Below are 13,097 nucleotides of genomic sequence, written 5' to 3'. Positions count from 1 at the left end.
AACACTGAATATCTCCGTGTGTTAGGTCACTTGGATTTGTTTTGAAACAGAGGATAGTTTAAATATAGCACAACTTTAGTTAAGATGCAGGAAACTGCCAGGCACTTTTCTCATAAAAATGCTGCAACCCCTTGTGTCATGTAGGATTAATCAGATCTAGGACTTGCTAAGTCACATTGGCAGGAGCAATCATCCTAGGAATGAAGTGATATATTCTGTCAGTTTGCTTCTCAGATACTACCATGTTGTGCCCATGTAATTAATGAAGCACTCACTCAATCTTCTCTGCCAGTAAGCATCTGGCCATCTATCAGAGTACGGAAGGCTTTAGAAACAAAGAATCACCTGCACTGACAAAACAATTTCAGATTTCTACATAAGACAAGCACCTCATGTGACTCTATATTTAGAGTTTATTTGTGGGCAAATTATGGCCTACGGGACAAAATCAGGCCACAGAACCCGTTGATCTGGCTGGCTCATTTTTAGATAAATAGATTGACTGGTCCACCTTCTAGCGCTGTGACTATCCCTGTTCATGTCAGAGGCCTGACACTGCAGACCTTGGATGACATCAGCAAGTACAGCTGCAAAGCTATAATGTCCTGGTCTTCCCACTCTTTGTGCCAGACAGGCAGAGGAGGGCGAAGCAGCCATCACAGACGGAAAAAGTCAACCATTAGACAAGTGCATGGCTGCACAGGTAAAAGAAGAGTCAACTGCCACATAACAGAAGCCTGTACTGGAGGGATGAAATCTCAGAGTTAGGAGGGGTGATCCTGGGGAGAGTATTGATCTGTCACTCAGCGCACAGTTAAGTTCTGGAATTTGTTGCCAGAGGATGTGGTTACAGCAGTTAGTGTAAATGGGTTTAAAAAAGGTTTGAATAAGTTCCTAGAGGAAAAGTCCATAAACTGCTATGACGGTAATTAATAAGCAATAGTAGCTTGTGATTTATCTGATGTATGGGTCCTTGCCAGGTTCTTGTGACTTGGATTGGCCACTGTTGGAAACAGGATACTGGGCTTAATGGACCCTTGGTCTGACCCAGGATGGCATATCTTATGTTCTTATTATACTCCTAGACTACATACATACATAAATAAAAGGTAGCTTTTGCTTTTTTTTAAATTATCTACCCTGGGAGTATAAATTATGCTGTTCTTTCTTGGAGCAAGAGCCAAACTGGAACTCGGAGACCCTCCCCTCCCTCTGACAAATTCCACTGCTCCCCTCTCCCCTGATTTAGGCAAGAGCCATAAAAGTAATCCTGTGTATTAAAAAAAAAACGTTTCCCCATTTCAGACTCATGCCCTCCATGTGAGTGTCCCAACTGTGTGTAGGTTAACATATTACTGCTCAAATACAAGTGGCTAAACTGCGGTAGCAGGAGATACAATCACAGAATTTCTGCATGACTGAATTGTATGCTCCTGTGAGAGACTCGAGATCACAACTGAAAAGGTGAATTTAGGTCAGGACCGAGGTGCGCTTGTGAAGTCTGCAGGAAGATGGGAGGGACAGGCATCTGATGAACCCCTTAATGAGGGTTTCTGATCGATGGGCAGCAACTGGAGAACCCCAGACTTTGCAGTAGCAGCTAACATTCCCAGTCACCACTGAGCTTTCTAGCTAAACTTCTTGGTTTGAAAGGTTCAAGACAAAGGTCAGAAAAGACCTAAGAGCAATTAAGAAAAAAGCAAGAAATGTACCCGGTAACGGAAGACGGGACTCACCAAGTATAGAAAGGATACAAATAGAGTTACTTAATATAGATTTACTCAAAATAGTATACCAGGATTATTACACACTGACAGGATTGGTCATGGCGGCTATTCTCCATTTCTAAATAACTATGTCCATAACCCACATTTTATGTAAGAACATAAGAACATGCCATACTGGGTCAGACCAAGGGTCCATCAAGCCCAGCATCCTGTTTCCAACAGTGGCCAATCCAGGCCATAACAACCTGGCAACTACCCAAAAACTAAGTCTAGCCCATGCTACTGATGCTAGTAATAGCAGTGGCTATTTTCTAAGTCAACTTAATTAATAGCAGGTAAAGGACTTCTCCAAGAACTTATCCAATCCTTTTTTAAATCCAGCTACACTAACTGCACTAACCACATCCTCTGGCAACAAATTCCAGAGTTTAATTGTGCGTTGAGTGAAAAAGAACTTTTTCCGATTAGTTTTAAATGTGCCACATGCTAACTTCATGGAATGCCCCCTAGTCCTATTATCCGAAAGAGTAAATAACCAATTCACATTTACCCATTCTAGACCTTTCATGATTTTAAAGACCTCTATCATATCCCCCCTCAGCCGACTCTTCTCCAAGCTGAACAGTCCTAACCTCTTTAGTCTTTCCTCATAGGGGAGCTGCGATAACCCTTTGGGGTATTAACAGCTAATTGTTCACCTTGCCTTTCATGAGCTAAGTTGTACACGCAGTGTACAGAATGTATGGCATATTTAGTGAACTGAGACCTGCAGGATTAATAGTAAGCAAGTGCACACATCAGAAAGGCTACAGCATCCCATACACATTATTTCTATTTTATACTATATACTGCTTTTTGAAGAAAATGCTTAACCCAAAAGCAGTATACAAAACAGATAAACATACTAAGCAAATATAAAAAAAAAAAAAAATTGGCATTAAGGCCTGCCAAATTATCACAATGTTATATATAAGCACATTGATTTATTTCTCGTTTCTCACTGTAAGAATGCTGTCAGAAAATGTGAGGTAATGTAATCAGAATAAAAAGATAAATAAACAGTGCTCGCTACAATATCAATTGAACAGCAGTTTTATATTAAACTGAATGCTTGAAAATAAGTTATAATCCACTTCTATATTAACACACCCAGAACGGGGAGGGGGGAGAAGACACATACACATCTGTGTAAAAAAAAGTTACAGCATCCCATTACAGAGAGGCCATGCACAAGGATGTACTTTAGAATGTAGACATAAAAATCTGAATAATTGTCTACCTCTAGCATTAAACTAGGGCAGAGATGGCAAATGCCAGACCCCGAGTGCTACAAGCAGGCCAGATTATCAGGATATCTACAATAAATATGCATAAGATAGATTTGCATATAATGGAGGCAGTGTATGCAAATCTCTCATTGTAAATATCCTGAAAACCTGGCCTGTTTGTGGCACTCGAGGACTGGAGTTCACCATTACTAAACTAAGGCATCATCTTTCCCTCAGCTGTGTAATTATAATCCAATAAATACAAAGGCTATCCCTTGATAATTTTAGTCTTGATAATTTAAACACATAGCAGCTGTTGAAAAGGACCATCATACTAGGCATGAGGAAACATCTCAACAGCATCTACAAATCAGTCCATATGAAAATTAATTGACCCCAACAGCCATGATATTTTTTTCAAAATCTTATTTTGAAAAAAAAAAAAAAAGCCATGGGGCCAGGTTTTGAAATCTCATTTTGCAGGTAGTATGAGGTGGGGGCTGGGCTGCTTTACTGAACCTGTTGGCATCAATTGCTATATATCAAAAGTTAGTGTTTTAGCAGTTTCCCTGCTGCTCTTTATCTATCTACAGAGCAATATTATATTCCCCCATTGTTACATTAGAAGATAGTGCAAGGTGTGGCATATACAGAAAAATAACCCTTGTGTAGTTACACAATGTTAGGTTCCATAGGAAAAAGATCTAGGCATCATAGTGGATAATACTTTAACATCGTCGGCTCAGTGTGCTGCAGCAGTGAAAAAAGTAAACAATGTTGGGAATTATTAGGAAGGGAATGGTTTATAAAACGGAAGATGTCATAATGCCTCTGTATCGTTCCATGGTGAGACCGCACCTTGAATACTATGTACAATTCTGGTCATTGCATTTTAAGACTAATCTGAGAAAATTCTTTTTCACTCAACGCACAATTAAGCTCTGGAATTTGTTGCCAGAGGATGTGGTTAATGCAGTTAGTGTAGTTGGGCTCAAAAAAAGGTTTGGATAAGTTCTTGGAGGAGAAGTCCATTAACTGCTATTAATCAAGTTTACAAAGGGGTAGATTTTTTAAAAAAGCGCGATCGCGTACTTTTGTTTGCGCAGCAGGCACAAACAAAAGTACGCTGGATTTTATAAGATACGCGCATAGCCACGCATATCCTCTAAAATCCTGGATTGGCGCGCGCAAGGCTGCCTATTTTGGGCAGCCTGCGCGCGCCGAGCCGCGCAGCCTGCCTCCGTTCCCTCCGAGGCCGCTCTGAAATCGGAGTGGCCTCGGAGGGAACTTCCTTTCGCCCTCCCCTCACCTTCCCCTACCTAACCCACCCCCCCGGCCCTATCTAAACCCCCCTCTTACCTTTGTCCCTAGATTTACACCTGCGAGAAGCAGACGTAAATCTATGCATGCCAGCGGACTGCTGGCGTGCTGTCTTCCGACCCAGAGGCTGGTCCAGAGGCCTGGACCACACCCCCAGGCCGGCACCACGCCCCTAGTCCCGCCCCCGAAACGCCCCATCATCCAGTCCCGCCCCTTCAAAAAACCCCAGGACCTACGCGCATCCCTGGGCTCTGTGCGTGCCGGCGGCCTATGCAAAATAGGCGCGCCGGCACGCAAGGCCCTGCTCGCATAAATCCGGGCGGATTTACGCGAGCAGGGCTTTTAAAATCCGCCCGTTAGGGAATAGCCACTGCTATTAATTGCATCAGTAGCATGGGATCTTCTTGGTGTTTGGGTAATTGCCAGGTTCTTGTGGCCTGGTTTGGCCTCTGTTGGAAACAGGATGCTGGGCTTGATGGACCCTTGGTCTGACCCAGCATGGCAATTTCTTATGTTCTTATGTAGAGTTGCCTCTTTACATCCAAGACAAGAAAATATAAAATCAAAAGAGTTTGCAAATATTATACTTAACACTATTTTTTAAATAAGAGTTATGACAAGCTACAAGAGCTTGTTACTGTACTAGAATTCAGTAAACTTTAATCTCCTAACCAGTTGCCAAAACAATGGTGGAAAACGATGGTCAGGTATTTGGTTCAATCACAGCAGCAGCCTTAATTCCCAGTATTGAATGTGTATACATTCATGCACACATGAATGAAGTATACCACATAACCAACAACTGAATACAAAGAATGAGGGTACAGGAGTAAGATCTATACACAAGATAAAACATTTATGCATATAGTATGCTATCTTCACTGTATATGTATATACCTAGAACTGTGAGGGAGAACTGTGAGGGTATGGAGCATAATGGATGGCAGTAGATAAGAAAGACCATGTGGCCTGTCCCACCTCAAATATACTCTAGTTCTGGTCAAAAGCCTTTTTGCCCTTACTACTGCTTCAAATGCTAAAAGTGGTCTTCCAGTTGCCAACTCTAGAAGTCTAATCATTCCCAGATCGTCCCATTGCTTTATCCCAAGGGTGCAAAGAGCGATCTTGGTGACCCCCTCCCCGACTGGTTTTCAGAATATTGATCATGAACACGCATAAGATCTATATGTTGTGAAGTTTGCAAACGCTCTCAAATATTCACTGTGAAACTCCTGAAAACCCTACTAGCTGTGGGATCACAAGAAGTGTACACACACACGCTGTATACTTACGATATATTTCGATGAGAAAATATATTACATGAAATACACATGGTATATTGAATTACTAAGATCCTGCATACAATGGTAGGGAATGATAGTGTACTGTGTTGAGGTCATTGTACATACTATGAAATTCAAACAGGAGGCAGCGTGCAGGAAGAGACCGTGCACATCGTGACAGTCGATGTGATACAAAGGGGCGCACATCAGACCCGGGCACGACTCTTGACAGGGAGAGTACACAAACCACGGGCACACACTCACTTGTAGGTCAGGCCGTCACCGCCGCCGAAGAGCTGCTGGGCCGCTAGGCCATCGTCTGGGACGTAGGAGGTCCCCCCGCTAATCAGGTAATCCGCCATAGCCACTCTCCAGGAGAGGTAAGAGAGAGACCGTGGGGCCCCCCCCAGCACCGCCGCCGTCTCCACGTGTAACCAAAAGCAGAGGATACAGTGCGCGCGCCCCTGCTATTTAAAGCCTCTCCCCGCTCTCCTCCCCCTTATGTCACTTCCGCCAGTCAACTGTGCTTAGTAAAGCGGTCGAGGCAACGGAAAGGCGAGAAGATGAATGATTAAAAAAAAAAAAAAAAGAGCGAAATACCGGCTAACCCGGGGAGGGAAGGAGGAGAGAATCTGAAACTGAATGTTAAGCTGTGAGGCTCTCGGAGGAGAACTGTTTCCCCAACCCCAGCATTTTTCTTTTTCCATGGCAAGCTTAAGCCCCATCCCCCAAGTGATGTCACCTGCGCTACCGCCACCTGCGAGTGATGATGTCATCTGACCTGGCGTTAAGGTCATTGTCGGCTGGGAATGGTGAAGAAGAGAAAATGTGTCCTCTGTCCCAATGCTTTCTCCATGGTGAACCGAAGCTGCGGTGTTCAGGTTTTAAACCTCTCTTCGAGTGAAGTTATCTGAACTTCCTTCCTCCCCCCCTACCCGACTGTTGTCACCTGAGCCGCCACCGCGCTCTCCCCCCCCCGTGATGTCACCTCAGTTGTGCTTTAAGGTCGATGCTGGCCCGGTGGCGATCTTTAGGGGGTCGTTCCTTCGGGAGGTGTTTGAGGATACTGTGGGCTTTGCTATTATTCAATATTGGTAATTTATTTGGCTGTAAGAAATTTAGAGTGAATAGTCCAGCCTCTTTGTAATAGAATGGGATTGGTAAGGGTAAATAATTTTTGATATACAGAAATTGTATATTTTATAGTAATTGTTTGTTTCTAGATATATTTTGATGTATTAAGGCTTATATTAATTTTACTGATGTATTAGATTTATGTTAGTACCCTAAGCAACTTGCTGGGCAGACTGGATGGACTATTTGGGTATTTATCTGCTATCATGTACTATTTTTTTCCTTTATATACGTCTTTGTGTTGTACTTTGGAACAAGGCATATGATCTAGAAATGTAAATTAACATAACATGCTGATACATTTTATATTAATTGTTTATTATGAAGTGTTAATTTGATTTATGTTGTAAACTTCTATAGGTCCTCAAGCAGTGGTGTAGCAAGGGTCTCCAGCATCTGGGGGCCAATACATTTGTGTTGCCTCCTCCATGCCCTCCCCTTTCCCCACCACTACCATCCTCCTTGTAGAAATGCTTAAGATCACAGCAACACCAGACATTTCAAATAACACCCTCTTCTCCCCTACCTGCAAGCAGCTGAAAAAAAATATGCAAAAAGAGGCCTCTGGCTCCCCGGGGCTTTGAACCCCTTCCGTTCCCCCACTAGCTATGTCACTGACCTCAAGTACTTACATAGAAACATAGAAGTGACCGCAGAAAAGGACCTTATGGTCCATCCAGTCTGTTTGAGTTGCATCAGAAGTGTAGTATCAGGCTTTTGGGTTAAGGGTAGTAACCGCTGCAACAAGCAAGTTACCCCATGCTCTTGCAGGTTACTGTTTGGGTTCAATTAGCTTATCCCCCCTGCAGTTGAAGCAGAGAGCAATGTTGGAGTTGCATCAGAAGTGTAGTATTAGGCTTTTTATTTAAGGGTAGTAACTGCTGCATCAAGCAAGTTACCCCATGCTTATTTGTTATCCCAGACTGTACTGTTCGATGTCCTTTTTAGTTGTTGACTGAATCCCATTCCTCTTTTCCCCCTGCCGTTGAAGCAGTGAGCACTGATGGAGTTGCATCACAGTATGAAGGCTTATTTGTTAAGGGTAGAATCCGTCACACCAGCAGGTTATCCCCATATGACGGCTTATTTGTTAAGGGTAGTATCCGCCACACCAGCAAGTTACCCCCAAGCCTCTTACTTCATTTCTCTCTCCTTTGCCTTTAGGGATCCACAGTGTTTATCCCATGCCTTTTTGAAATCTTGCACAGTGTTTGCCTTCACCACCTCCTCTGGCAAGGCATTCCAGGCGTTCATCTTAGAAAATGGCGCGGGCCATCCATTGCTCCTTCCATGTGACGGGAGCTGACCAATGGCACCGGTAGCCCCTGTCACATGGTAAGGGCAAAGGGCCGCCGGCGCCATTTTGTTTACTGGCAGCTTTAGCTAGCTATCGCCTTGTCACATTTCTTCTCCATCTTTAGATCACTAGACACTATCACCCCAAGGTCTCTCTCCTGTTCCGTACACAGCAGCACTTCACCCCCCATCCCATACAGTTCCTTTGGATTACAACATCCCAGATTCATGACTCTACTCTTCTTGGCATTAAATCCCAGTCGCGATATATTCGACCACTATTCAAGCTTCTTTAAATCATGCCTCATTCTCTCCACTCCTTCCAGCAAGTCCACTGTGTTACAGATCTTCGTAACTTCCACAAATAGACAAACTTTACCTTCTATCCCTCCACAATGTCGCTCACAAAGACATTGAACAGAACCGGTCCCAAAACAGATCCCTGCGGCACTCCACTTAACACCGTTCTCTCTTCAGAGTAGGTTCCATTCACCATCACACTCTGTCTTCTATCCGTCAATCAGTTTGTAATGCACACCACCACCTTGGAACTCACTCCCAAGCTTCTCATTTTGTTCACGAGTCTTCTATGCGGGATCTTGTCAAAGGCTTTACTAAAATCCAAGTAAATCACTGTGCCTCATTAGAAAAGCAACATAAAGAGAACCAAAAGACCCACTAATTAGACTTCCATTTAGAAACTCTCTCCCATAGTGCAAAGTAGCTTTTCAGATACAGAACACTGCGCTTGTGGCCAAGCTCTTTCTTTCTTAGAGATTCTAATGTTGCAAAGTGGATCGTTGCTTGGCACCAGTCCTGAAAAGCCGGAACTAGTGCTGCATTCCAAATGGATAATAGCACCTTCTTTGTCAAAGTTAAAGAGATTACAACAAACCTCTGACCCCCACCCTGGCAGGGCAAGTGTCTCCTCAAACAGATACAGGAAAATGAGGCTACCAGACCATGTAATCGGGGTATCCAAGGTATGCGCTATAGCTGAGCACACTTTACTCCAGAAAGGCTGAAGTTTCGGGCATTCGGTAAACATGTGACAAAGATCCCCCCCGCATATGAGAGCACTTCAAACATTCATCAGATCCACACAAACGTAATCGGGCACCTTTATCTCTAGATAAATACAGTGAATAAGTTTGAATTGGATCTCTCACTGTTATGGTTTTGATGAATTGGTGAACCCCAGGCGAGGTGAGAGATGTCTCTGCTTACAGGGAGGAGCCCCGTGGGCCTCACCGTCGGTGGGCATGGTCTCAGCGATGTAGGACACAGCTGTGAGAGAGACTTTATTAAGGAGAAAAATAAAATATAACCCGAGAAGCGGGAAATGTGATAAACACAGTCTTTTTTTATGGTAAATACAGTGGTTTGGATGATGATGTATATACGAAGGTCCTAGTAGTGGCCCGGGAATTCCTGTAGGCTGATGTAAATACCTTTGAGTGCAGATCCGATAGTGGCCCGCAGCGCGAGGTATGCTGAGGAAGCTGTACTGTAAAAGTTAAAGAGGCAGAGATCGGTGATACAGAAACCAGGCCGTAGACCCAGTATAGGAGATGAAGTATCCTGAGGCACAGATAGAGTAGTGTGGAAGATCTGAAGAACGGTAGTGGCCTGTGGAACGGGGTACGCCGTGGAATCTTCAATAGAGATGATAGAAGTTGGAGAATGTACTCACACAAGGAAGTCCCAGTAGAGATACCCAAGGAGCGGGTCAGGATGTCCCAGGCAGGAGGGCCCTCCGAGGAGCGGATAGCCAAGACGCGGAAGAGCCCCCGAGGAGCGGGTACTCAGAGCGTCCAATTGCCAGGAGAATAGTCTGGAACAGAAGATCCAAGTTAGAGCGGATTTAACAAGCGAGAGAACTCTTTGCTAACTCGTCTTAGCAATGGGCCAGTCCGTATACGTACACTAGTGGTGTTGATGCCATCGGGAGGGGACGCCCCTGAGGTTCCCACCATGACGTATTCATAAGGAGGCCCTGAGCACGCGCGCCTAGGTGATGCCGGAAGTAAGATGGCGGTTGGCAGCGCCTACACTGTCCCAGGGACGCTGGGGAAGTCGGCGTTGATTGGCAGAGGCCGCCATTCTCCCAATGATTGATGCAGGAAAAAAAAGAGGTGAGCATGAGAGGTCGCAGCCACCTGAGACTGACTGTTACAACACTTGCAGGTTGGCAGGAACCATACAGCAATGAAGCATAATAAATGCTCTACCAATATCTTTCACCTCAATCTCTATGCGTAAGTCCTCACGCCATTGCTTAGCCAGTGTATCCTATTGGGACAAAAAAGTGCCCATATTCCAAGTTTATTAAAATGAGGAGTGGTTCCAAAAACGTTTCCTCCTCCTCTGGTAAGGCAAGTAACTTAGTATTTCTTTGGCAGTCCTCCAAGGCATAGTGTCTAGCTTGCAGGTAAGCAAAAAAAAAATTTTGATGGATGTCCCATTGCTCTTGAAGCTGTTGAAATGACCATAAGGTTTTTGCGTCCATATCCACTAGGTGCCCAAGGCAAGACAAACCTAATGCCTTCCAAATATGAAACGCAGAAAGAGCAAGATCCTCAGGGAAATCTTTATTGCCAATTAGAGGAAGAAAAGGAGAAACAGATGTAGAGCCCTGTGCTATTACCCTCCACTATTTCCACGTGTTCTGAAATGCCCCCAGCCAGAAGGTATGTAGGCATAAACTCTGAAGGGCAGACTTGGGAAGATGAAGCAGGTATATCCCATGGTAAGGGTTAGCCCACTCATCCTCTGGGTCAAATTTGTGATGATGAGAGGCCCAATCCTGTATGTAACGCATAAGGCAAGCAATGTTGTATAGACGCAGGTCCGGAACAGCCAAACCTCCATGTTTTTTTCTCACATCCAATTTGTCTCTGCCGTCTCCCACAGCATAAAAAGGCAGAAATCATGGATTTGAACTGAAGTACATCAGATTGCTTTAGCCATATTGGAAGTATTTGGAGTGGGTAAAATACCTTGGGGAGAACATTCATTTTTATTACAGCACAACACCCCATCAAAGATAGCAGGAACGAATTTGAGCAAAGCCTGAACTTTCCCTAAGCTCCCACGTTCCTCAAATACAAACCCCAAACGGTACGAGCCATGTGAATGCCCAGATATTTCATGCCCCTCCCCCACTTCACCTGAGAGGAAAGGCCCATCACAATGAGTAGGTAAATCGGCACAAATGGGGAATGCAGTAGATTTATCGTAATTCATTTGTAATCCCCAAAAAAACCCAAAAAGATTAATAGTTCCCATGATATCCATCCGACAATCCTGTGGATTAACAAGGAACAGAAGCATATCATCCGCTTCTTTCCTACCCATGGGTAGACCCCGAAAGGAAGCCAACCTTCGAAGTAAAATGGCAAGAGGTTCTATCGCCAATACACAAAACAAAGGAGAAGGACAGCGCTGATGCGTTCCTCTCTCCAAACAAAAGGGAGTGGTCAGTGCACCATTAACCACAATCTGAGCTCTAGGAGAGATGTATAAAGCTTTCACCCAGCGGATAAACTGATCCCTAAAATTGAATTGCTCCAACACCCACTAAATATGAGACCATTCCACCTGATCAAACACTTTTTCAGCGTCCATGCCCACCAACATGCCATTGCACACCGAACGACCATTTAACAATACCGTGAGTAAAGTTTTGAGCATGTTGGCCAAGGAATGCCTGTGGGAAATGAATCCTGTCTGATCCTTGGACACAACAGTCTGAATAACTTTATTAACCCGAGTGGCAAGCACTGCTGAAAGGATTTTAATGTCCTGATTCAAAAGAGAAATGGGCCGATAAGACCCTGGCACCATAGAGTCCCTGTCTGGTTTTAAGAGAAGGATAATTGTTGCCAAATTGTTCTCAGAGTCCATTCTACCCTCAGAAAATGCCTCCTCATATATTTCCCGTAGAGACTCAAAAATCCTTGGCCCTAAAATTTTAAAAAATTCAGGACCGAAACCATCAGGGCCAGGAGCTTTACCTAGCTTAAGCCCTTTCACCACCGATTGAATCTCCCCCAAAGAGAGAGGTTCTTCCAGCTTAGATTTGTCCTCTGAAGATAATCTGGGAAAGGCTATCTCCTGGAAGAGCCTCCGGCGGTTCGCCAGATTGGATGGTGCACTAGTATAGATATTCTGAAAAAATCCCTGAAAAACTTTGAGGACTGCCTCTGTGCTGACATGATCTGAGCCACAGAAATGCAATCATGGAACAAAGGTTTTTAGCCTCACATTCCATAGCAAACACGCTAACAACTTACCCGACTTATTACCCCACTGAAATAATTTATATTTATAATATTGCAAATCTTGACTTGGCTTGAGATCCAGCTCTCTATGAGCTGCGACCTGTTGTTGCCAATTAGCTGGAGTCATGCGACTGACGTAGGTATGCTTGAAAGGGTCACCTGGTAGGCCAAGATTTGGCCCCTGAGCACAGCCTTAGCTGCATTCCAAAAGTGGTGGCTGACACCTCCTGCAAGAGATTCAATTCTTTATACTCCTCCCATTTAGCACATAGAAATTTAACATTCTTTTTCATGGTAAAGCAAGGGGGACATTTTCCAAGGGGAACTGACCTTCCCCTCATCAGCAAAAGCTAGGATACATACAATTAAAGAATGATCAGAAAAAGAAATGTCAAACATTTCGCATTTGCACAGCTGAGAGAAACAGGACTCTGATACCAAAATATACTCAATTCTCGAATACACATTATGAGCATAGAAAGAATACTCTTTATCATGGAGATGGAGAGTGCGCCAGCTGCCAAGAACCCTTAATTCTTGAGTTAAAAAAACAGATCTTGGGAATACAGACAAAAGTGTATGTGTATCTGGCAAGGTTACTGGGGTATTCTCTCTAAATCTATGCAAGATTGTATTCAACAGCTGTAAGATACTCTGAGTTTGGTCTCCAAGACAAGAATGGGTTTGTCTTTGATGACATCTCTTCAGCCCTGCTTCAATGTGCGCATATACCAGCTCTGTGGGATGGGAAAGGAGGGAGGGGGGATGAGAATGTTAGGACTAGAA

The 13,097-nt window shown here is 44.1% G+C and overlaps 1 protein-coding gene across 5 annotated transcripts in view; it reads right to left on the bottom strand.

The window, feature by feature from the left end:
- IMPDH2 (inosine monophosphate dehydrogenase 2) overlaps nucleotides 1-6,058 on the bottom strand; it is a 61,730-nt gene extending 55,672 nt beyond the window's left edge. For 2 of the 5 annotated variants that reach the window (XM_029601251.1, XM_029601250.1), the window contains exon 1: nucleotides 5,863-6,056. In XM_029601251.1, coding sequence (XP_029457111.1) covers nucleotides 5,863-5,960 — 98 coding nt within the window. In that variant the 5' untranslated portion in view covers nucleotides 5,961-6,056. Of the gene's footprint in view, nucleotides 1-5,862 lie in introns of all 5 variants that reach the window. The other 3 variants (XM_029601253.1, XM_029601249.1, XM_029601252.1) reach the window with 3 other exon arrangements.
- Nucleotides 6,059-13,097: the final 7,039 nt, after the last annotated feature.

Source organism: Rhinatrema bivittatum, chromosome 4 (genome assembly GCF_901001135.1).
Source record: "Rhinatrema bivittatum chromosome 4, aRhiBiv1.1, whole genome shotgun sequence".
Classification (NCBI taxonomy): Eukaryota; Metazoa; Chordata; class Amphibia; order Gymnophiona; family Rhinatrematidae; genus Rhinatrema; species Rhinatrema bivittatum.
This window is presented reverse-complemented; position numbering and strand designations above follow the sequence as displayed.